The 26,087-nt window shown below is 37.7% G+C and overlaps 1 protein-coding gene across 14 annotated transcripts in view; it reads left to right on the top strand.

The window, feature by feature from the left end:
• baz2ba (bromodomain adjacent to zinc finger domain, 2Ba) overlaps positions 1-26,087 on the top strand; it is a 253,351-nt gene that overhangs the window by 171,814 nt on the left and 55,450 nt on the right. For all 14 annotated transcript variants that reach the window (XR_012099099.1, XR_012099098.1, XM_073047374.1 and 11 more), the window contains 8 exons: positions 1,487-1,552; positions 4,653-4,793; positions 8,648-8,902; positions 10,503-10,717; positions 10,806-10,880; positions 11,227-11,467; positions 12,409-12,471; positions 16,029-16,173. Coding sequence is in view for 12 of the 14 variants with exons in the window: in XM_073047374.1 (XP_072903475.1) it covers positions 1,487-1,552; positions 4,653-4,793; positions 8,648-8,902; positions 10,503-10,717; positions 10,806-10,880; positions 11,227-11,467; positions 12,409-12,471; positions 16,029-16,173 (1,201 nt within the window). In the remaining 2 variants the exon portion in view is untranslated. The remainder of the gene's footprint in view (positions 1-1,486; positions 1,553-4,652; positions 4,794-8,647; positions 8,903-10,502; positions 10,718-10,805; positions 10,881-11,226; positions 11,468-12,408; positions 12,472-16,028; positions 16,174-26,087) is intronic.

Genomic DNA, 26,087 nt, shown 5'->3' with positions numbered 1-26,087 from the left:
TGAGAGAGGAATTTCATGATAATGCATCAGTACACTTATTCCCAAAATACTTTCTTGGCTTCTACTATCTGACCAAGCTTTTGTATGAATGCCATATATTTCTGATTATTTCAAATTTAAGATAAATACAAATGAATAACTCCTTCATTCACGGATGTGAATTTAATTTTAGTTTTGTTGATCTCTGTTGGCATTTCACTTGGAGTATCTGAATCGCAGTTAGTGTTTAAGTGAAGAGTAAACAAGAGGGAGTAATTGGACCAGGATGAGTTAATTTATGTATTTTATTTAGATATCTTCTCATGATACTATAGAAAAGCTTTGTAACTGGGGAAGTAAGGTTGATTATAGTCCAGTAGATTAGGAGCAATTAAGGAGTTGGGAGATGAAAATTTGAAGCATAAGAGCATATACAGTAACTTCATAAAGCTAATACGTAGTCATAGAAAAGTACAGCACGGAAATAGGCCCATCCAGTCATGCTGAACCATTTAAATTACCTCGTCCCGTCTACCTGCACCTGCACCATAGCCCTCCCAGTACCTATCCAAACTTCTCTTGGACATTGAAATCAAAATTGCATCAATCACCTGTCCTGGCAGCTCGTACACACTCTCACCACCCTCTAAGTGAAGAAGTTCCTCATATTCCCCTTAAACATTTCAAATTGACGTATAACCTGTTATAATCATGGACGTGAAGGAATTCACAGATTTAGAAGGTTTGGGAGTAATAATGACAGCTGAAAGTAAATATTTCCTAAAGACCCATGCACATAGATCCAAGTAAGAAAAGATAAATATAATTTAGCTATACGGCCTCCTTATGCCACCCTCCTATACTCAAAGTTCTCTTTATTCTAAATTTAGAATTTGTAATATTAGTCAATAGCATAATTTTGTTTGCTGGAAAATGAGCATACCATATTAATGTAGTGAATTTTTCAACAATGAAGTTGATGTGGGATATCTTAATTTTTCTTCTCTAGTGGATGTTCTGAAAGACTGATTTCAATCTTGAATTGAAATTTAGATATGTCGGTAAATGCTATTTTACAAAATTGGCTAATTACAACAAATAATTTATACTAATTGGCCTTTTGCGAAATGATTTTTGACTGAAGCAGATGTAAGGTAATTAGCCTGTTGAAGCCGACCATTGCGCTTTATCCCTGACAGCTATGGAGAAGCATCGCACTGATTTGCTCTGCTTTTCCAAGAACTATGTACATAACTTAAAGCATACGCTTTCGTTTTACACTGTCTTTACATCTGTTGCTTTTTCTGTTTTGCTTTTGATTGTCCATGTTATTTCCTAATCCTCAACTAAAATGTACACAAACTTGGCCATTGTCTGTTTTTATTTTAAACTGTTCACGGTTGTCTAACTTAATTCTAAAAATAGTAAAAATACATTTTAAAACTTTAAACTATATAATATTGATACTTAACTGTTTAAACCTGAAATTTACCTTGTACACTGTTAGGAAAAGGAAAGGAGAAGGCAACATATGATGCTCATGAAGGCAATGGAAGCACGGAAAAAAGCTGAAGTAAGTAAAACAGTGAATACAAATCTTACTTGAATTAACAAAAGCATGTGACTGTTTGAAGTGAATTTTCTCAGAATTCTCTGTAATACTGTCCAGTTTATGTAACTTACAGTAACTTAAGATTCAAAGTGCACTTACTATCAAAGTGTGTATTCAGTGTACAACTCAGAAATTCGTCTTCCTAACAGACAGCCATGAAACAAGAGCAATGGAACCTGTTCAAAGAAAAAAAACCATCAAGCCCCCCTCACCCCCATGTGCAAAACAGATCACGCGAACAGCAGCAAAAAAAATGTAAAAACACAGAGCATAAATCACAAAATCAAAAGGCTTATTCAGTTCATCTCAGCGTTTGTTATCAAAATCGCCCAAACTAGTAACAAAAATGAGGAGCGAGCAGAAACACATCATATTTGAATTAGAGTCCACAATCCCCAAAGCATGTCAATTAAACCTTGCTCCTTCAGCAACAAGGGAGAGGGAGAGATCATTTATATGCAGGGATCTTTCCTCAGGAACAGTCAGTGAGAGACAGTCACATGCAGACTGCGAGCAAGAGGCCATAGATGGTGCCAAACTTTTGCTTGCCCTCCACAGCTGCTTTGATGATTTCCATCAACTTACCATATTTTCTTAGTTACATTAATGTAGAACATTGAGCCTTACCGGATCAAACCCTTCAACCCATGAACAATAATGGATTCGATTAATTTGTTATTGTCAAATCTGCAAAGATACAGCAAAATGTCTTTTTTTTTCTGTGCTGGATGACAGCTTGTGACATAACTACTTCAAGGTAGTAAAAAGAGTGCAGAATATGTTCTTGCAATTACAGCGAAAGTAGAGTACAGGTGGACAAAGGAGAGTGGTGCTGATACAAGCATATCTGTCTGTTCATGATCCGTATTTATGTAATACAGTGCCTATAAAAAGTATTCACTCCCCAAAAGTATTCACTTCATGTTATACCATTTTACAACATTGAATCACAGTGATTTTAATTTGGCTTTTGTTGACACCGATCAACAGAAGAAGACTCGTTTGTGTCAAAGTGAAAACTGGTCTCAACAATAATCTAAATGAATTACAAATATAAAAGACAAAATAATTGATTGCATAAGTATTCACCCCCTTCAAGTCAGTATTTAGTAGCTGCACCTTTGGTAGCAATTGCAGCCTTGAGTCTGTGTGGACAGGTCTCTGTCAGCTTTGCAGATATGGACACTGCAATTTTTCCCCATTCTTCTATATAAAACAGGTTGAGTGAACTTGGACTTCTTGGAGTGATGGAGGATGAGAGGTGACCTGATGGAGGTGTATAAGATGATGAGAGGTATTGATCATGTGGATAGTCGGAGGCTTTTTCCCAGGGCTGAAATGGCTAGCATGATTGAGCATAGTTTTCAGGTGCTTGGAAGCAGGTACAGAGGAGATGTCAGGGGTAAGTTTTTTACGCAGAGAGTGATGAGTGTATGGAATGGGCAGCCGGCGACGGTGGTGGAGGCAGATACAATAGGGTCTTTCTTTAAGAGACTCTTAGATAGGTACAGGGAGCTTAGAAAGATAGAGGGCTATGGGTAACCCTTGGTAATTTCTAAAGGAAGTACATATTCAGTACAGCATTGTGAGCTGAAAGGCTTGTATTGTGCTGTAGGTTTTCTATGTTTCTAAAACTGCTCAAGCACTGTTAGATTGCATGGGGATCGTGAGTGAACAGCTCTTCAAGTCCAGCCACAAATTCTCAATTGGATTGAGGTCTGGACTCTGACTTGGCCACTCCAAGATATTAACTTTGTTGTTTTTAAGCCATTCCTGTGTAATTTTGGCTTTATGCTTGGGGTCATTGTCTTGCTGGAAAACAAATCTACTCCGAAGTCGGGATGGTGTGTTTTTGATGATGTGCAGTGTTTGGCTTATGCCAAACATGGCATTTACTCTGATGACCAAAAAGCTCAATTTTGGTTCCATTATACCATAGAACCTTTTTCCAGCTGACTTCAGAGTCTCCAACATACCTTCTGGCAAACTCTAGCTGAGATTTCATGTGAGGTTTTTTCAACAGTGGCTTTCTCTTTGTCACTCTCCCATAAAGCTGCAACTGGTGAAGCACCCAGGCAACAGTTGAATGCGATGCCTCTCCTATTTCAGCCACAGAAGCTTGTTACCTCTCCAGAGCTGTCAGAGGTCTCTTGGTGGCCTCCCTCACTAATCTCCTTGCAGAGTCGCTCAGTTTTTGAGGATGGCCTGCTCTAGGCAGATTCACAGCTGTGTCACATTCTTTCCATTTCTTGATGATTGACTTAACTGTACTCCAAGGGATATTCAGCGACTTGGAAATTTTCTTCTATCCATCTCCTGACTTGCTGCCTTTCGATAACCTTTTTGGGGAGTTGCTTGGAGTGTTCTTTTGTTTTCATGGTGTAGTTTTTGCCAGGATACTGACACCAGCAGTTGGACCTTCCAGATACAGATTTATATTCACTACAATCAATTGAAACACAGGTCTCCAAAAACAGATCTCCATTTAACTAATTATGTGACTTCTAAAACCAATTGGCTGCAAAGGGGGAGGGGGTGAAAACTTAACGTAATCAATTATTTTATATTTTATATTTGTAAATAATTTACAACATTTTGTCAAGATCTTTTTAACTTCAACATGAAAGAGTCTTTTTCTGTTGATCAGTGTCAAAAAAGTCAAATTAAACCCACTATGATTCAGTGTTGTAAAACAATAAAACATGAAAACTTCCAAAGGGATGGGGGGGGGGGGGTTACTTTTTAATAGGCTCATATATTTAATTAAGATTGTTTACGTAAATTATAGTTTATTAAAATGGGACTTCTACAGAATATATAACTTCCATACTTTTCCTTGTAAGCTTACCTTGTTGCACATGTATCAACATTATCAGTGGCTTTTAACTTGCACTTGTAATTTCAATGCGGTGCAATTTTTTTGTGAACTGTGTGATCTGTTAATCAGTTCTTTTTGAAACCAGGATTATTCTTAAACTCTAATTTTTAATGAAGGATTATTGTATCTGAATGTGTTTCTATGATTTGATAAATAAAAGTTGCAATCTGTTAATATTCAAAGGAAAGGGAACGGCTAAAGCAAGAGAAAAAGGTTGAGAAACGTTTAAATAAAGAGCGAAAATTAGAACAGAAGAAATTGGAGCTGCAAATGGCAAAGGAGCTAAAGAAACCCAATGAAGATATGTGTTTGTCAGACCACAAGGTAAGTCTGTTGGAAGAATGAACAAATTTCTTCTGATTTCCACAAATGTTATTGTCCAGAATACAATCCTCTTCAATCGGGTCTCAAATATATGTATGTATGTATGGAGTTTAAAGTAACAATATATTTTCAAATAAATTTGTAGTGTTTGTTCTTATCAGGTAATCATTGTGTAGAGTGTGTGTTCCCAGGCACAATTAATATTGAAGAAGACAATATGAATCAAAAAGTAGGTATTAAGAGATGCATTCTTGAAAGTAAAAGATAAGATTATGGGCAGAGTTTCTAAATCTTGAAATCAATATAAATACAGTAGAAAACCATTAAATCACAACTGGAATACTAAAAATATGAAGGAACAAAAATGAACTTTGTGACTGAAAAGAAATTTCAAAGTACTGCTAAACATTGATATTGCTGAAAATATCATAAAGGAAATGGTGGAAGAGTGACATTAGACAAATGATATGTAACTGATCAAAATATAATTCTTTTCTTGTCCAGTTGTGTGAGAATGGTTTTTGGAATTGGCTCCTGTGATAACATTATGCAAGTGTCAGATGATCTTTACCATTACCAAAAAAAATGAAGGAAATTTGGAGGAAGAGTAGTTTTACTAATGAAGGAGCAGACATTATCTTTAAGATTAGTTTAAACATAGATGAATAACTGTGAATCATTGTGAGTTAGTAGAGTTAAGATGAAAGAATTTAAGATAAAAGGTGATGTCCATTGATTTGACTGTCAAGGATGCTATATTTGAAGGTTGTAGGATGCGTGCATTTTCCTTGCTTTGTCAGGCTTATGTAGCAGAAACATGTAGTGATCAATTGTTACACACCAAAAGCATGACACTAGTATGTATTTGGGTATGGTTTAAGGGGAGAATGATAATAGCTGAAATGTTTTCTTTTTCAAAAGACCAAAATGATGAACCAAAGCACAAGCAAGACCAGTTAATATAATATTACCTGGGCAAGTTACTGGGAGAAAAATCTGAAATGACAAAAATCAACTTTTTGGTGGGCGCAGGTTAATTGAGAACAGTCAGCATGGGTTTGTTGAGAGATGGCCAGGTCTAGTCAATTTGAAATCTTTAAGTAACAGGGAGACTGTATGAGGATAATGCAATGAACATACTTGAGTTTTAGCAATGTGTTGTTGGCCTGAATTCCAGTTCCTTGATCTATCTGCTATGTGGAAACTCATGAAATTCAAAGAAGAATTGGTTGGAAAAATTTGGTTCAGTAGGGGGAATAGGGTAAATGGTAACATTTGTTGCGAATGTTAGTGGAGGAGTGACTTTATTGGGATTCTGCAGGGTTCAGTACTCTAGAAGGGACTTGTAGGCTTCAGGGAAATTATCAGTAGACAGGTTAAATGGGCATGAAAGTGGGAAATGGAAGTCAGCTTGGAGAAGTAAGGTAATGCACCTCAAGGCGATCAATGCAAGTATCAAAATAAGGTTTATTATCACTGACATGAATGTTGTGAAATTTGTTTTGCAGCAGTGTAGTACAATAGCTTAAAATAAGCTAATAGTTGAAAAATTGAATAATGAAGTAGTATTCATGAGTGAATGGACTTTTCAGAAATTTGATGGGGGAGGGGAAGAAATAGTTCCTAAATACTTTTGAGTTCAGTCTTCAGGCTCCTGTACCACCTCCCCAATGGTTGTAATGAGAAGTGGCGATGCCCCAGGTGGTGAGAGTCCTTGGTGGTAGATGCTGCCACCTGGAGGCACTGCCTCTTGAAGATGTGTTTGATGGTGGGGACAATTATCTCCACGTGGAAGAGAATCCACAATAACTGTAAGACGTGAAGAGGTGGATATAAATGAGGGGATGTTCGAGTGTTTGTCCACATCTGTGAAGATACCTAGCTGAACACAAAAAACAAGGTCAAGCTGCCTTATTTGGATACATGGTGTACTTCTCAATGACCCTATGACGATTTTTATTGGCAGAGCAAGGGAGTCATACTGACTGGTGTAAAACTAGTTCTTGATATTGCTTATTTAGTGTTTTTTTTTGTATTTGCACAGTTTTTGTTTTTTACACACTGGTTCAATGGGTTTATTTTGGCCAGCTATCAACTGATCAGAATGACCTTTGGTTTGTGCAATGAATTTCTTTAGTTCTATGAGTGGAATAGCTTACAATTTGATGAGAGGTTGTTAATATGAAAAAATGCTGAGAGTTTGTCTGATCAGCCCAGAACTTTTAAATGAGAAGATTTATTTCTGTTAATTTCCTTAGGAGACCCTCTAAAAATGGTCATGATAATGGTGTTCAAATTTATCATAATTCTTTATTATTTTCATACTTAGCTTTTTGTACTTACAAGATGAAGATAAACAATATTTTGTTTTTGTTACGAACCCCGTAACTGGCTTACTTACCAGCAAAGATAGAGACGTCCGTTGGAGTCTGATGATACTATTTTTAACAGTATTTATTAGCAAAAATACACAAAAATAATATCAATGCAAATATACAGATAATATATGTCATCAATACTAAACCTAAAAGTGCGGGTATAATAATAATAAGAAACAAGCTCTATCGTTGTCTAGGGGATAATGAATTGTCCGATGGAAATATAAAGTTCGCTTTAGTTCACACAGGCTGCAGCCATTGGTTCGTCGCTGTGTTATAATTGTTGGAGAGAGAGAGAGAGAGAAAGAGAAAAACTTGCCAACTTTCCTTGGTACGGTCTTGATCCGTATCCGTCCTTTAGCTAGACCGTTCCGTGATGAGCCCGCCACGGAGGACGCACACGAGCTCCCACCAGCTTTCGCTATAAAACGCTGTCACCGGATTTCTAGCGTTTCTCCTGGTGCAGCTAAGGGGTGTTCCCCTGACCTGTCTTTTATCCTCACTCACGGGGTCTCAGATGTCAATCAGGTTGGGATGATGCAATCCCTCAACCAGACCACTCTGGTTGTCCCCTGAGGAGTTTCAATGAATAGTACAGTACTCAATACACAATTCCGTCTCCAAGCAGTAGTCAGTGTTCCGTTCCGCTTATGTCAGGAGACATTCCAAACCTTGTGTATTCTGCGTCTCTCTCTCTCATTATTGACATGATGTGTATCTCTGTCATTTCCTGGGTCTCAGACCCGAAATAATAGCGATCTTGAGATTCTCAAAAAGGAGGGGGTGACTTTGTACCCTTTGGCCCCTCAGAGTTGCTCCACATTCGTTACATTTTCAAACTTTCAATATTTGTGTATTGCCTCCAATTTTTTTGGGAGGGGGGTGATTTTTCAAAGGGAAGTTCAAAGTAAATTTTATTATTGAATTACATATGTCACCATCTGTAACCCTGAGATTCATTTTCCTGTGGGCATGCTCAGGAAATCTATAGAATAGTAACTATAACAGGATCAATGAAAGATCAACCAGAGTGCAGAATACAACAAACTGCAAATATAAATAACTAGCAATAAATAACAAGAATATGAGATAAGGAGAAAGAGTCCTTAAAGTGAGATCATTGGCTGTAGGAACATCTCAGTGATGGGGCAAGTGGGTGTAGCTATCTCCTTTTTATTCAAGAGGCTGATGGTGGAAGGGTAATAACTGTTCTTGAACCTGGTGGTGTGAATCCTGAGGTTCTTTTGCCTTCTACCTAATGACAGCAGCAAGAAGAGAGCATGACCTAGGTGGTGAGGATCTCTGATGATGGTAAAGTTGAATATTGAACTTTTAGAAGTGGGCTTAGCAATTTGCTACAACTAATCAAATATTGCTTGGTAAATGTTAATTCTGATCTAATAAACAGTAAAATAAATATATGGTTAATTGTTCCTTGATTCTTTGAGCTCATAATTATTTGTTGTCTGATTTTAGCCTCTACCAGAGTTTCTCCCCATTCCTGGTCTTGTACTGCCTGGAGGTGCCTTTGCAGATTGCCTTATGGTAGTACAGTTCCTTCACAACTTTGGTAAGGTTCTTGGCTTTGATTTAAATATTGATGTCCCAACTTTGAATGTACTTCAAGAAGGACTGCTTAATGTGGGTGAAAGCATGGGAGAAATCCAAGATTTGTTGGTGAGACTTTTAAGTGCTGCTATCCATGACCCAGGACTACCACCAGGACATAAGGTATGACCTGCATTTTGTTAATTTTCATTAATAACAATAAAAAATTGTTCATGGAGCTAAGATAAATGCTTACTCACCTTTCATTATCGATTCAGCTTGCATTTTACTCATTGAATTAGTTTGCATGCAAAAATCAATGCCATATATTTTTCACAACAAAGATTTGAAGAATTCAGCAGTTTTGAGTGTTTAAATTTGTGATCAACTGTCAGAACAGAAAGTGTTTTTAAAAAGAAGCTGATCCTCGTAATACATTTTAACAATATGCCTATGCAGTTGAAAACTATAAAAAGAATATGCAGGATATCAGTTAGATTTAGTAACTCAGCAGTGGAGCTGATTCTTTCTGGGGACTGTAACCAAAAACAATGTAAATGTCATTTGAATTTACCTTCAGATAATTAGTAATTAATTTATCTTTAGAAAAATAGTATGGCATTTTAGCAAAAATAGCATGGCATTTTAGCAATGTACATCCTTTATTAGGGAAGACAGTTGTCAGATAATTGTAATGAATTAGTCCAGTTTTTGTCATGGAGCCTCAGTCTGCACTGATGAGATGAAGTTTGGTTCTGTAGGAGCCCATTGACATGCTTTTGCAAGAGTTACAAGTGTTCCTCTAGCTTGGGCATCTCAAGTGTATCATGCTTCTTGGCAAAATGGTTTGGCAGCCCTCACTTTAACCTCTCCCTTGGCCCTCAGTTTGTCATTCTCTCTCAATAAAGTATAACTGGGACAACTTAAAATTCTGACCTTTCACTTTTTTCACTTCAAACATTAATTCACAGCTAATTGTTTGACAGCACTAACATTTAATTGTTTACTTGTATATTTAAATATCTGGGTGACCATATATTTTTGACTTATGGTTTGAATGTTTTTTTGCTCTTGGGTGTTTCTGAAGGTCTTGGATGTTCAGAAGCATCTATAAATTGTTAGTTGGAGTGAAGCATGAAAAAAATTTAGTTGAAGTGCTTTTGCCATCTCCTAAAAGTTTCCTTGGCAGTTTCATGGATGGGCCTTGTACTGGCAGACTAATGTGATAAGTTTACAAGTCATGACGCTTGGGAATTTTTTACAAAGGTGTTTTACTTTCCATGTGCTTCTTTAGTTTTGAGCATCATCGAAAATAGGCCCCTTACATACTTGTCCTGAGCATTTCCAGCATGTTTGTATTATTTGCGGATGCTTTGTTTTCTTACACTTAGTCACAATCTTTAATTCCATGCCTGCTTTAAATATTCATCTTTTTCTGTGCATCTATCCTGGTTACAAGAATGCTTAGATGTTGCAAGCAAGAAGTTCAGTAACATACACTTGCTTCTGGAATATTTTGTCTGCCTCCAAGTAGTTTTGTTTCTTTTCAACCATTGACTAGAAGGCATTCTAACTAGAACAAAACTGAACTTTAAATAAGATTATTTTATTTAAGACTACTGAGTACAATGTCACACAGCTCAATTTATACTTCCTCATCTTCTTTGATGCATAAAATAATGGCTGCCCCTTTCTATTTCACCGTAGAATTTCAATTTGGGCATTGTATTCTACAATTAAACAGTGAAGGTGATTTACTTGTCTAAAAAAATTGTTTCCACAGGCAAGGACTTTTCTTGGAGATCATATCGCCAATGTCAGGATAAACAAGGACACAGTTTCAGAAATTTTGCAAATCTATATGGAGGCCCATAATGGAAAAACCGAGCTTACAGAAAGTTTGAACACAAAGCCTTTCCAGGCACACGCTCCAGTTCAAAAGGCTTCTGTACTTGCATTCTTAGTTAATGAACTTGCATGCAGCAAGGTTGTGGTCAAGTAAGTGTCTTAACTGGAATTTCCATGTAAGTCAAACCTCTTTAAAATGGGACTGTTGCTGATTTGCATTTTGTTATTTTTTTTCTAGTGAAATTGATAAAAATATTGATCATATGTCCAATCTGAGAAGAGACAAATGGATTGTAGAAGGCAAACTTCGGAAGTAAGTTACATTCTTGAACTTGGTAGCTGGAGCTGTTTTAATGGCACTTATATTTTACTTTGCAATATTGATGTATCTTAAATTTATCATCATTAAGTTATTTTGTCCCTTTTATTAGTGTGCAGTTTTTCAACTGCATCGCTCTGTTGCAATAAATGGCATTTCTGAAAAAGAAAGTATACTGTGATAGGTTAGCATTTGTTAACTTACATTTAAGAAGCGGCATAAAAATTCTATTGACTTCCTTCTCTCCCCTTAAATAATCCTTTTTAATATATTTCTGAACTGTCACAAATACCACATTCTAGTTTAAAAAAAATGCTGATTACAGTTTAATTTTTCTTAGGCTTAAAATTATTCATGCTAAGCGAACTGGTAAGAAAGAGTCAATTGGTGGTATCGACAGTAATGGAGAGCAGCGGTTATTGGGCACTCCCACTCCTGGCCGAAAGAGAAAGCGAAAATGTGACAGTGATGATGATGATGACGACGATGATGACAGTGATGATCAGGGTGAAGATGAGGAGGAGGAGGAGGATAAAGATGAAGAAAAGAAGGCAAAGAAGATAGAAATTGCTGAAGATGAGGTAAGTTGATCAGTGTTATTTGTGTTGTGGTCAGGACCGTGGATAAAGTCTCCATACCACAGACGTACAGGAGTGGCAACCTTGTGAGTACTTATTCAGACTGATATGAAATAAAATTTATGCACATTTTGCTTCTGGCTTAGGATAAAGGTAAATAAACTTCATAAATACATGCAAAGATATTTGCCATTACTGAATGTACAGTAGTACTCTTCAGTTTGATTTGGTATAATTCTGATTGTCCATCCAAAATTATAAACATTATATCCCAGTTTAGACATCGAGACACAGTCATTTCATGCACTAATAGGTTGTTAGTAGTGCTTTGGCTCTACTTTTGCAATTGAATTTTATGTTTTCTTAATTTTCTTTCTAAAATGTCCTTGAAGTTTTTGTGGAAATTGTATACAATTTTCCATTAATGGTTTCTTAAAATTCTTTGTATATTTAAAAAAAATTGTGCTACTTACAGTGTAGGATGCTTTGAAAAGTTTTTCTTGGCTCTCAAATTGTTAGGTTTGTTCCTTTTTAATTTGCAACTGAAGCATGTGATCTCAACACTCCATAATTCCATTGCATCACAAATTAATGACAGGAGAATTGGAAAAGCATGCAGTACTGTGCAAAGGTCTTCAGCACCCGTTTGTCAGTATGGTATAAAGCCTTTTCTCTAAAGAAAAAACATCCCTTTTGTGATCATTTATAATTTTATTTTTCATATTTTGAAAGCCATGTTTACTGAGATTTCTATCAATAATTGAGGTGTAATAATGGTGCTTGAACCTCTTTGTCCAATTTTCATTGTGAAAAATAGAGATTTTGTTGCCCCCTTCAGAATTATCAGAGCCTATCTTGTGTTAGCTTTACTAGATCTGAATTTGAAAATTTTTATATGATGTTTAATAATTGTTCATAATTACAGTTATTTGGTTTTTTTTAAGGATGATGGGGAACAGTTGACTAGTGTGGAAGAACTGGAGAAGCAAATTGAAAAACTGAGCAAGGTAGAAGTCTTTTTGCATTAATATTATAGTTTAGTTACACTAGTAAATATTTTTACATGATGTGTTTTTCCCTTTGTATTAGTAAATGGGGAATAACTTGGTCAGTTGTTAGTTTTGTATCAAAGCATTTTGATAAAAGAAAAAATAGAATAAAATCTGGTCTATTGATCTACTTGTTATAGGATAAGTGCCTGTCATCAATTCGTTCAAAATTAATTTCTGCATGTTGCAAATGTAGACAAAAAACAGCTCCATGTATTTTCATTTTCTCTTTCTAATAATGCACTTTGCATGAGAAAATTATTTCATTTGTATCTATGTATGTTAAAAAATCAGGTATTAAACATTGATTTTTATAATAAAATCAATGTTTACTATATGAAAATGTTGAACATATGTAAATTTGCATATGAAATAGATGTGCGATATTCAAAAGTATAGTCTATTTACCTTACAAAATTCTTTGTGTCTGTGAACATACATTTAACTATGTGCTCTAAGAAAACATCCTATGTCTAAGTTTAGGGATAATGTTTCCTAATACACAGTGCCCTTTTTAAAAAATTCTTTTAACTGTATGTGGGCAGTCATTGTGGTGAAAATTTTTCCCACAGTGGTGTAATATGGGAATTCCAGGGTTTCTGGTCAATGGTGGTGCTGCCCTCCACTGCCCGCAGGAGGTTGTTGCTGGGGAATTTGACACTGACACCTTTGAAATTCAAGGGGAACTGTGTGATCTCAGTTCTGTTAGATGTTTTCATTCTCTCTCTTTTGGGAAATCTATCTCTTGTAGCTTATCAACTTTTATCAGATTCTTTGGGACACTTCCAGCAATTCCACAATTGTGCAATGCCTTCTTGCATTAAATTCTAAAGGACTGACTACATCACGAGGAGAGGCTGTTTGAATCTTCCTTCAACCTAAATTGAGTCCTGTGTAACTTGAAATCACATTTGTGGAAAGAAAATGGATGTTTCTTTTATTATTCAATATAAAAGGGCATCAGGCATTAAGCAAAAACTGGTGTGGATTAGAAATTAATAGTGACATAAGCGTGCATTCTTAATCCAAATGAGTATTTTGAGATTCTGCATGGACTGGTGTTGATGCACACTGACTTAATTAACCACGGTTGAATGGAAAATGCCAGGTTGGGCCAGGGTGTGGGGTTGGCTGTTGAGGAATGTACTTGCCTGGAAAAAAGCTCAAATGTTGTGAAATGTGGGAAGGAGTAGGAATTCAGTGAGTTATCAAGAGGAAATAATACTGGAAAGAGAAAAGTAAAATATACTAATTGTTAAGGTGATGTATTAGAAAATTGTCAAGATACGTAATGCAGGCCAATCCCAGATTAAGAATGCTAAATCTAGGAACCCCCCCCACATAATGAGCTTCAATTATAATAATAAATTCAGACTAGGATATTAAATACCCAGTCGAACATACTGTAATGAGTGAATAGCAAAGTCATAAGTGTAAGTAGGAGAAGGACTGGACAAAGTGCCAAGATTTGATGTTAGCATTGCTAACTAATCCAGCAGTTATGGTTTATTCCTAGTTGCCCTTGACTTGTAGTGACCAACCTTCATAAACTAGTGAAGTTCTACCTTATGTTTTTCGGTACAAGGTGTTGTACAATTAGACCCAGTGATATAATGAAGGTATGATGATGTGGTGTGTAATTCCAATGAAACTTACAGATGTTGGAGCATCCTTTTGCATACTGACCTTGTTCTATTTGGTCATAGTGGCTACAGATAGGGAAGATGTTGTTGAGCAACACACACAGAATACTGGAAGAATTCAACAGCCCAGGCAGCTTCTATGGGAAAAAAAAGTACAGTCGACGTTTCGGGTCGAAACCCTTTGGCAGGACTTTTTCCATTGATGCTTCCTGGCTTGCTGAGTTTTTCTAGAGTTTTGTGTGTGTTGCTCGGATTTCCAGCATCTGCAGATTTTCTCTTGTGAAAATGTTGTTGAAGTAGTTTTGGCATGTTGCTACATTGCAATACATTTTCATTTGGTGTATATTGCAGCTACTTTGTTTTCATGGGTGGGAGGAAGCAGAAGTTTAAAGTGATGGCTGGAGTACCAATTAGGCATTTTGTGATTGTGATTATTTTTAAGCTGTATCTATCCATACAAGTGTGGAGAATCGCATTATATTCTGAGCTTCAGCCTTTTTGATGCTGAGAAAGAAGTTAGAAGTTGAGTTGGTTGTTGTGGACCTGCTCAGTCAACATGATTATATGGCTGGGTGACTTAAACTTCTGGCCAAAAATAATCCTAAAGTTTGGATGATTGGTGCTTGTTAATGGCTGTGTCAGGAAAAGATGGTTAGAGTCTTTGAGGATATAGTTATTCCTTAGCATCAGTATGGTGTGATTGCTACTTGCCGTGATATTCAGGTCCTGCTGTGTGCAGGCATGGGCTACTTTATTTTCTGAAACAAATATCACTGTGATGATTGTACGCTCTAGTATCAATTGTTTGATGACAATAAAGTATTTGTAGAACAGTGAAAGAACAAACATTTTTTTTTACTGATTTTATGAGGGAAGGAAGCATATTGTTGAAAGAGCGGGAGATGATTGAGCCCAGGACAATGTTCCGGTGAGCTCCATGTTCAGCAGTGGAATTAATTCTCCTTTAAATCGAGTTCCCAACCTGGGGTCTGCAGACTCCTTGGTTAATAGTAAGGGCCCGTAGCATAAAAAAAGGTTGGGAACCCCTGCTCCAAAAGAATAATCACAAACATCTTCCTTTATACAAGGTATAACTTCAGCCAAGAGATTTTTTTGTTGCTTTCTGTGAGCCTTATGCCTCTCTCAGGTTAGCTGCTGCCTTAATATCACGGGTAGTCACCTCACTACATACAATATTGGAAGTCAACTCTGAATCTGTGTCTAGGAAATGCAAGATGAGTAGTATTGAGCTTAGTGACATAAACCGCCAGGGTAGTGGTTGCACCTTTACTCTCAACATGTACCCATGACTGGACTCTTCTTAAAAGTGCAGTCTCTCCTGCTGTCCCTTCTACAAGCTCTGTAATTCTAACTCTATGCATCTTCTTTCCCCCTTTATGTCACTAGTAATAACTAATTTACCTTTTGCCTTTATCCTGCAACATGTGCTCACTTTCTTACATACCTCTGCATTTAAATCTTTCTTATGTGATGATCCCTGCAACCCAAACCTTCGGTCAGTATTTTGGTCACCATTTCCATGACCATCAACTATGGTAAATTTTTGTTTTTTTTCACTCTTGTTTTTTTTTTGATAATTTTTGTGGTGACATTTCTATTGAATATCAAATCATGTTGGAGCCTAAACATTCTGATGCCAAGTTGATCTGGAAAATTGAATTTGTATTTAAATTCATGCAGTTTGTGATATATTTCTGTACTAATCAGAATTCTGAAAATACTCTGTTTTATGTGAAATATGCCTGTAATTGAATGTAGCATTGATTGTGTTATTTCTAAGTCATGTCTGTTATTTTAGAACTGTATTTCTAGAAGTTCATATCATTGATGGTAGATGTCTTATTTGCATAGCAACAAAGCCAATACCGTAAGAAGCTGTTCGAGGCCTCTCATTCATTGCGTGCCATGACATTTGGACAGGATCGCTACAAGCGACGCTACTGGGTACTTCCTCAGTGTGGTGGTGTGTATGTTGAAGGCATGGAAAGCGCAGAAGGTAACCTTATGAAAAGTTTCTTTCTTCACTGAATGGCCTAGAAATCTTAAAAGCAATTTATCTACAATCTTTGTAAATTGACCTGTTATAATTAAGCTAAGCTGATTAATGGGCCTCCTATTAATATTATTATTACTACATTAAGACTATTATTCATTAATGTTCTTACTGAGATGACTTTAATCTCAATCTGCATGCAAAATGACCAAAAAGAATCCACATTGCACTTCTAAAAGTCATATGAGAATGCACTATTTAGCAATTTGGGGCAAATCTTTATCATTTGTTAATATTAACATGCTTCTTTCATCTGAGCATGCTCTAGTGTTTCTTTTTCTCTTAATGGTTAAATAACTGCGGTGCAGAGCCCAAGATTTAGTTTCTATCAAGTTGTTCAATCCTATTGTTCTGAATGAATCACAGTTTATGCTGTTCACTCAGACGAACCAGCTCTGCAGATTCTTCTGCCTCCAACTGTTCCACCCTTCCCATTATTGTGGCATGCAGTCACCACGTGGCAGCATTCATCAGTCTCCAAAAGAGTACTGTTTGTACAGTGATGTCACATTTTAAGTGCTATGTTTTAGGACTGGTGATGTGGAGAAAGGGAAGGAAACTTCATTTAATGTGATAACTTTAATCCCCAATACCAAATGTTCCTGAAACAGAAGTTACGCAAAGGAGAATGGGCTAGATTCTAGCTGCTAGAGTGTTTTTGAACTTCTCCAACAAATTTATTACATTTCTTAAAAAAGCTTATCAAAACTGTTATACGAGAACTTTATCATGAGGAAATTAGCACTGGTAAATTTCTAGGCTTTGACTTTTGTGCTGGACCTAAGCTGACCTGACTTGAGTGGTTGTGGTTCAGGAGAAATGTTGAGAGACCAGAAAACATTGTGTTCTTTTTAAAGTTATCTGGTTCATTGAGACCATAAAACACAGGAGCAGAATTTGGCCATTCAGCCCATCAAGTCTTCTTTGCCATTTCATCATGGCTGATCCATTTCACTCTCAGCCCCAATCTCCTGTCTTCCCTCTGTATCCCTTAATCTTAGTAATCAAAGGTTCGAAGGTCAAATTTAATGTTAGAGAAATGCATGCACTATACATTCTGAAATGCTTTTTCTCCGCAAACATCCACGAAAACAGAGAAGTGCCCCAAAGAATGAAAGACAGATGAACATAACCCCAAAGCCCCTCCCTACAACTCTTGCATGTAAGCGGCAGCGCACAACAATCCCACTGGCAAAAAAATCAGCATCAGCACCATCACCAAACACTCAGTGTGAGCAAAGCAAAAGCAAAGACACAGACTTGCAGTTACCTAAAGGCTTTGTGTTACACCCAGCATTTGACATACTGCAGATTCTCTCTGTCCCTAATAAGGGGAGAAAAAGGTGTCTCCATTTTCCCAGCGAGTAGGGAGACATAACAAACAACTCGCTGGTTTAAGATGCTAAAATTTTTTAAGCTCTGTGCCCGAAGATTGCAAAGATCTTGGGTCTTCGGGCCCAAAAGAGATATCCAGACTGCCCCCCCCGGATGACACATGGGTCTCTACCGTGACACCGACCCTTGATCTGCCCGTCTCCAGAACCCTGAGATCCTAGGCTTCTGAATTCGAGCCGGGCTCTCAGACCGAACCCTTGGCATGCCGAGCAATGGCCAGCCCTGAAACCCCGAGAACGGATCCCATTCCCGCAAAGAACCAAAGTCAGCGTGTAACTCCAGGTCAGGATCTTCAAAAGAACCCTGAAAAGGAAAAATAAAGATATTAAAGATGGAAATAGAGCTTGTTTCCGAAGATGCAAGCAAAGGAGTTGCCGTTTAGCACCATCTTAACTTTGGAATTTTGTTTTTGGAATCTAGAACCCATCAGCCTCCACCTTGAATACACCCAATGAACTGGCCTCCACAGCCACCTGTGGCAACAAATTCCATTGATTCACCACCCTCTGGCTAAAGAAATTCTTCCCCACCTCTATTCTAAATGAGCGTCCCTCTATTCTGAGATTTTGCCCTCTGGTCTGAGACTCCCCCGCTATAGACATCCTCTCCACATTCACTCAAACTAGGCTTTTCAACATTTGATAGGTTTCAATGGGATCCCTCATTCTTCTGGGACCTCATGATTTTTATTAACGACCTGGATGTGGGGGTAGAAGGGTGGGTTGGCAAGTTTGCAGACAACACAAAGGTTGGTGGTGTTGTAGATAGTGTAGAGGATCGTCAAAGATTGCAGAGAGACATTGATAGGATGCAGAAGTGGGCTGAGAAGTGGCAGATGGAGTTCAATCCAGAGAAGTGAGAGGTGGTACACTTTGGAAGGACAAACTCCAAGGCAGAGTACAAAGTAAATGGCAGGATACTTAGTAGTGTGGAGGAGCAGAGGGATCTGGGGTACATGTCCACAGATCCCTGAAAGTTGCCTCACAGGTAGATCGGGTAGTTAAGAAAGCTTATGGGGTGTTAGCTTTCATAAGTCAAGGGATAGAGTTTAAGAGACGCGATGTAATGATGCAGCTCTATAAAACTCTAGTTAGGCCACACTTGGAGTACTGTGTCCAGTTCCGGTTGCCTCACTATAGGAAGGATGTGGAAGCTTTGGAAAGGGTATAGAGGAGATTTACCAGGATGCTGCCTGGTTTAGAGAGTATGGATTATGATCAGAGATTAAGGGAGCTAGGGCTTTACTCTTGGAGAGAAGGAGGATGAGAGGAGACATGATAGAGTTGTACAAGATATTAAGAGGAATAGATAGAGTGGATAAGGGGTGGGAAGTTCAAGGGGAATATTAGAGGAAAGATTTTTACTCAGAGAGTGGTTGGTGCGTGGAATGCACTGCCTGAGTCAGTGGTGGAGGCAGATACACTAGTGAAGTTTAAGAGGCTACTAGACAGGTATATGGAGGAATTTAAGGTGGGGGGTTATATGGGAGGCAGGGTTTGAGGGTTGGCACAACATTGTGGGCCGAAGAGCCTGTAATGCGCTGTACTATTCTATGTCCTATGTTCTAAATTTCAGCGAGTAAGGGCCCAGACCCATCAAACACTCCTCGTATGATAACCTTTTCATTCTCAGAATCATTCTCATGAACCTCCTCTGAACCCTCTTCAGTATCAGCACATCCTTTCTTTGATAAGGGTCCAAAACTGCTCAGAGTACGCCAAGTGAGGCCTCACCAGTGCCTTATAAAGCTTCAGTTTAACAACATTGCTTTTATATTCTAGTCCTCTTGAAATGAATGCTAACATTGCATTTGCCTTCCTCGCCACTGACTCAATTTGCAAGTTAACCTTTAGGGAATTCTGCACAAGGGCTCCCAAGTCCTTTTGCACCTTGGGTTTTTGAATTTTCTCTGAGACAGGCTATAGTATCTTTGGTTAAGAATCTTGTGGAAGAATTGGACTGGTAGCTTTTCACAATCTATCTTGAAGTGCAGGTTAAAGAAAGACTATATTATTAGTTGCATTACATTTCCAAAAAGCTTTATCTAAATGATAACTGCCTTGCATTCAGTTCTGAAGGCAGATGTCATTTTTTCCTGTTTTATACTGCGCATTGAGGGATTGATGAAAAATGAAGAGCTGTTTGTTTTTTTTATTAAGGTGATAGGTGTTTGCTCTTGCATAATCTTCCTTGTATTGTAGATTGGAGTTTAAACTTAATTACACGACCTATACCAAGTTGTTAGAAATAACTTCATTCTCATAAAACATTGATTCATGGTTTGGTGTCAGTGTGCTTTAAAAATAGCCTCTGATAAAACATGCTCTTTGTAGAAGTACTGGCTGTAAGATTTACATGCACAATAACCAGATTTCAAATGCGCACCACCTGTTTTTAGAATTCAGTGCATTAAGTGCCTTTTATTAATGACACAGTTGAATAATATACCAATAACAGGAAAAACTTGTACAATAGTACTATTTAAAGGTATCCTTAGTGACTTTGGGGTTAGTTGTTGGAACTGGGATAGTATAATGTTTGATGTTTTTGAGAGTTATCTCAATAAAAGATTTACAAAATCTTCCAGGTTCACTGGAAAGAAAGGTAAACCAACATTTAGTGCTCTCTTCTAGGTCAACATTCCAGGCATTCCTAGTTATTCTTAACTCAGCTGCGCAGATCACTTTATTAGTACGTCTTACAGTAGTCCCCTGAAACAGATGGGCTCTTCTGAGCTCTGTCATATGAAGAGCTTACCAGACATTTAGGGGAAAAAATTCCCTTCTTGGAAAAATGCAAAATCCCTTTGAACTCCTAGATTTGTTTTGGCCCTTGACCACCCAGAATAGACGGGGAGCATTTGAAATGGTATGGAGAACCTTGATCCGTAAGTCAGAAACAGGTTTCATATCACTGGCTTATGTTTTGAAATATATTGTCTTTACAGCAGCAATACAATGCAATAATGCATAATAGTAGAAAAATGTGAAATTCAATATATATAATAGTTAAATTAAATAACCTGCAAAATTGGAAATAAAAAAAAAAAGTGGTGAGGTAGTGTTCATTGGTTCAATGTCCATTCAGAAACCAAATGGCAGAGGGGAAGAAGCTGTTCCTGAATCATTGAGTGTGTGCCTTCAGGCTTCTGTACCTCCTTCCTGATGGTAGCATTGGACTCGGAAGCCAGTGGAAATAGGGAGTACTCCACCTCAGCAACCATCAGTTTGCCCGTCTCAGTGCGTACTTCTTGCTCCATCTGCAAGAGAGTCTGGATTCCACACTGGTCTTTTAGCTACCTCAGGATCCACAACACTGGCGTGGAAGCAAGCCATCCTTGATTCATCCCTGTAAAAATGAATGTGATGACCAAAATGTAATTCTTTAGATTTCAGTGATGCTGGGAGTTGCAGCAAAGCAACTGTGCACCATCCGCTAATTAACATGAAGCAGCATTATAGCAGAGAGGGTCAATACCATGAGTGACTGCCAACACTCAAGGCTAATTTACACCACTCATGGTATTGACCCTCTTCTGCTATAATGCTGCTTCATATTTCGGGGCTTCAAATACAGACCCATTCCAAGAATCATTGTGAGTACTGTCAATTTGGTTCAATGAATTCTTTCTATATTTTGTATGAACCAACTGAAATTTAATTTGTGTAGGGCAAATCTGATTGATTCGTTTTTAGCCTTTAATTATTGGAAGGTTTGCATTTTATTATTTGTGTTATCATGGATCACTTCAATTGAAGTGAGGTAGGCGGAATGAATGACAATAGTATATCAGACTTGTGTTTTATGCTTGCACTAACTAGTGCAGTGGATTGTGTGAGGGAGATATTTTAGGAAGGAAAGTGCTTTTAATATTCATTTGCAAGACGAGGAGTGGGTTTTAAGGATTCATTTTGTTCTGGCCACTGCCTTTTCTAGCAATAGACTGCAAGATTGCTGCACACTGCCACCTTCACAGGGGCACTTAAGGGCACACAGTAAATGCTGGTCTTGACAGCAGTGCTCAAATCACAAAAAAAGAATAAATCAAATAAAATGTTGTTCTAGATTGAGTATAACTTGCTTTTTCACCAGATCTGTGTGTTTTGAGATGGCTGATGATGTCTATGTGAAGTCTTCAGGCTGTCATCATAGGTAGGCAGGCAGGGTATTGGCTTTAAGGGTCGTGAACTTCTCTTCATACTGGGTGACAGTATATTCCCAAAAGGTGAATTCATAGCTTCCAATGGCATCATTAAAAGTCTATTTTAAGCAACCAGGGATAGGAAGGCCAACACAGATAAACAAAATAACTGTAGGTTGGTGAGCCTTGCATCAGTGCTGAACAGATTTGTGGAGAGAATTCTAAGGGATAGGATTTATGTACTTTTAGAAAGGCAGAGATTGATAAGGGATAGCTTGGCTTTGTGCATAGAAAATGCGATTTCATTAATTTGAGTTTTTAGAGTCAGTAATCAAGGAGATTAATGAAGGCAGAGTGGTAGGTGTTGTTATCATAGACCTTAGTAAGGCATTTGAAAAAGTCCAACATGGTAAGCTGGTCTGAAAAAATCAAACCCCATGGGATCCATGGTGATCATTTTGCCGAGGATCATGCTCTGCAACAGCTGTCTTGAGCTTCCTATTACATTTCATATTAACGCGGACTTTATATCCTCATCCTTCGCCATTGTAGCAGAGAGGCCAAATGTAAATTTTCTGATTTTAAATAACCTGCATCTAAACCTCCTAGACCTGTGATTCAATTTGTGATCTGTTGGTCAGAAAGTCAAGGGTTCAGCTACTCTCAGAAAAGATAGATAGCAACATCTCTTCCATGAATATTCTCAACACCAGTGCCACACAAGTCAGTGTCCTCAACTCCTCAGCCCCTACTCTACTCCCAATACACTCATGATTGCATGGCCAGATTCAGCTGTAACTCTATCCACAAGTTTGCAGATGATGCTATCATAGCGACTGATTCTCAAAAAAATGATGAGTCAGAGTACAGGAAGGAGATACAGAATTGCTTGGAATCCAAGTTGAGCTTAGCTAATTGAATCAAAAATTGGCTTGGTGATGTGAGGCAGAGAAGAGTGGTAGAAGAATGTTTTGCTAATAGGAAGTTTGGCGAGTGGTACGTACACAACGCTGGAAGAACTCAGCAGGTCAGGCAGCATCCGTGAGAAAAGAGTAGCCAACGTTTCGGGCCGAGACCCTTCATCAGGAATGGGGGGGGGGGGGGGGGGGAGAGGGCCAAAGCCCAGTAATAGAGATAGGGGAGTGGGTAGGGCCTAGAGGTGCCAGGTGGAAAACCAATCAGAGGAAAGATAAAGGGGGGAGGGGATAAGCATGAAAGAACTGTAGAGATAAAGAAGCAGGAAGTTGAAAGGGGAGAGAGGCAGAGAGGGACTACTCTTTCTCACGGATGCTGCCTGACCTGCTGAGTTCTTCCAGCGTTGTGCACGTATTTGATCCACAGCATCTGCAGTTGTATTTTTGTGCTTTGGCGAGTGGTGAACCCTGGGGATTGGTTGTTAGGTCCTTTACTGTTTGTAATACATATAAGTGATCTGATTGTGAATGTTTGATTCAGAAGTTTGCAGATGACACGTATTGATGTTGCTGTAGATAGTGAGGAGGGTTGTCTTAGGTATAGATCAACTGGAAAGTTGGATGGAGAATTGGCAGATGGACTTTAATCTAAACGAGTGTGAGATGATGCATTTGGGAAGTCATAATAAGGGTAGGACATACAGTATATGGTAGCACACTAAGGAACGTTGGTGAATATAGTTCCTCTGATCCATAATTCCCTGAAAGTGGGAACACAGGTCGATAGGGTAACAAGGAAGATGTACAGCATAATTCACTTCATAGGGCATAAAATTTTGAAAGGATTACGAAACATTGGTCAGAGCACACCTAGAGTAATGTGTGCAGTTGAGTTCATCACACCAAAGGAAGGATGTGATTGTAGAGGAGACTCACCAAGATGCTGCCTGGTTATTGAATGATCAAGGAATTGAGGGAGATGTGGAGCTGGCATCTAAGAACTGTGATCATATTTAAATGATGGGGCAAGCTTCAGGCCTACTTCTCCTGTTTTCTTAATTCTTACGCTCTGAAGTACCTTTTCCAATAGTAGGAGAACTCTATTCAGGCATAAAATTAAAGCACCATTCAGGCCTGAATTCCTAAAATCTGTCTGACACCTTATCTTACCCAACACAATTGGATTAAAATTGAACTTGTGTTGTTTAGTTAGATTCCATCGTGTTAACAGCTTTGGATAGTCCTGAAGAAGGGTCTCAGCCCAAAACGTCAAGTATTCATTCATTTCCATAGATGCTGCCTGACCTGCTGTGTTCCTCCAGCATTTTGTGTGCTTCGTTCTGGATTTCCAGCATCTGTGGAATCTACTGAGTTTAAGTTTTTGGTTCTTGGTCTTCTGTATCTTGTGATTATAAATTATGTCAGTTCAAATAGCCACAGAACCACTGACTGGAAACATACTTCTGTGCAAAAAAAATGATATATATAACATCAAGGTATTTGTGTTTATCTTTTATTGTCTTTAATTTCTATATGGTCACTTGGTAAATGCAAAACAATATACAGTAGCTTATATTTGGATATATGTAATTTTGAAATTAGTAGTGTCTGTAGTTTGTTAACTTTTTGATAATTGATCAAAAAGCCACCTTATTTCTTGTTTACATATCATTATTTTCATATTTTGTTCCTATCTTTTGCTCACAGCTGTTACAATGCAACATTCTCAATCATTGTCTACTGTTATATCTGCCCATTAAAATAACAGTCAAATCCTTTAGGTTTTATTTCCTTTCTAGTTAAAGGTTGCTTTTCCAGCTCAAGGTGGCACCAGTTTACAGCTACTGCTGGGGGCATTATCCTCAGGACCCCTCTTGTCTGTTTGCTCAGTGTCTAAATACAAGAGATCAGTTTGTTTATATTTCTTCCCACCTTGTACCATCACCCAGCAATGAAGTTAAGCAGCAGCAATTTTTAAATACAATTGTAGTCAGATGACCTGAGTAGTGCAGATACTTAAATTTTTTTCTCAGAGCTGACCTAACATCTGTACTGTACCTGTCCCATATGCTTGGGTCAGGTAACCAAGCCATGGAAGGAATATTTTCCAATGGATTCCAGGGTATTGTTAAGAATAAACATCGAAATCTGCAAACATCATAATAAACCTTGTAAATGATCAAACATTAGAAAAATTATTTAAAGCTAGTCTGAACTTGAACAATGTATAAATCTAAGTTATGTTGCTTAGTTCAATATTAATTTTGGTGAAGTACAGAGCAAGGAAGAATTGCAGTTTTTTTGCTGCATTTGGCAATAAAATATAAAGGAAAAAACATTGTTACAAATAATGTGAGAAGCAAAATTATATTCTGATGAGGTCTATAAATTGTATTAAAAAGTTTGTTCTCCAGACATTTGAGGAATTCTGTACCAACAGAGACATTGTTATTTCCTATCTGTTTTACACTGATCAATCTTAGTCTTTTTGGCCAACATAATGGCAGTCATCTCTAACTAGTTCCACAGATGTAGCAGGCACGTGACTTAAACTAGGTGTCCCAAATTTGGACAACAATCAAGCTATTCCTGTCTGTTATATTTTGTAACTTCAAAACATTAAACTATTTCAAAAGAAGATACAGGAATCCGCAACGTGAGTGTAACTCTGCTTACTTTAAACGAGGTGCATATGTGCCATGTGTGTGATGATGTATACAAATCGTGTATCTATACATACCATGTATAATAAATTATTTAAATGAACTAGTGCTTAAACTATATGTGTGTGTGTATATATATCCTTATGTATGTATATATCTCCTTATCTGTGGGCGATTTAGTTCCGGGACCCCTGCAGATACCAAAAAAACGTGGATGCTCAAGTCCCTTATTTAACATGTCTCGGTGCGGTGGACTTTATGACACGGTGGAGCTCGGAACCTGCCACCTGCAGTGTTTCTGTTTCGTTGACGGAAAACGATCACGATTGAAAATAAAATGGAAATAATAAAGCAATCGGAAAGAGGTGAAACGCCATCGGTCATTGGAAAAGCGTCAGGCTACAGTCGGTCAACAATCGGAACAATTTGAAAGGATAAAATGAGAATAATGGAGCATGTGAAAGGCCCTGCCCCAATGAAAGCTACAATTATTACTAAGCAATGCAATGGTTTAATTATTGGAATACATATGTTTCTTATGTGTTTTAAATGCATAGAAAGGTAAAATATATACTATATACTAAGACAAATGTTTGACTAACTGACGCTAAATAATACTGGATGTACATGTTCCGACTTGCGTACAAATCTGACTTAAAGACTGCCTGTGCTTTAAATCCTCTCTAGATTACTAATAATACCTAATACAATATAAATGCTATGTAAATAGTTGTTATACTGTAT

The sequence above is a fragment of the Hemitrygon akajei genome, chromosome 5, assembly GCF_048418815.1.
Source record: "Hemitrygon akajei chromosome 5, sHemAka1.3, whole genome shotgun sequence".
In the NCBI taxonomy this organism is placed as follows: domain Eukaryota; kingdom Metazoa; phylum Chordata; class Chondrichthyes; order Myliobatiformes; family Dasyatidae; genus Hemitrygon; species Hemitrygon akajei.
This window is presented reverse-complemented; position numbering and strand designations above follow the sequence as displayed.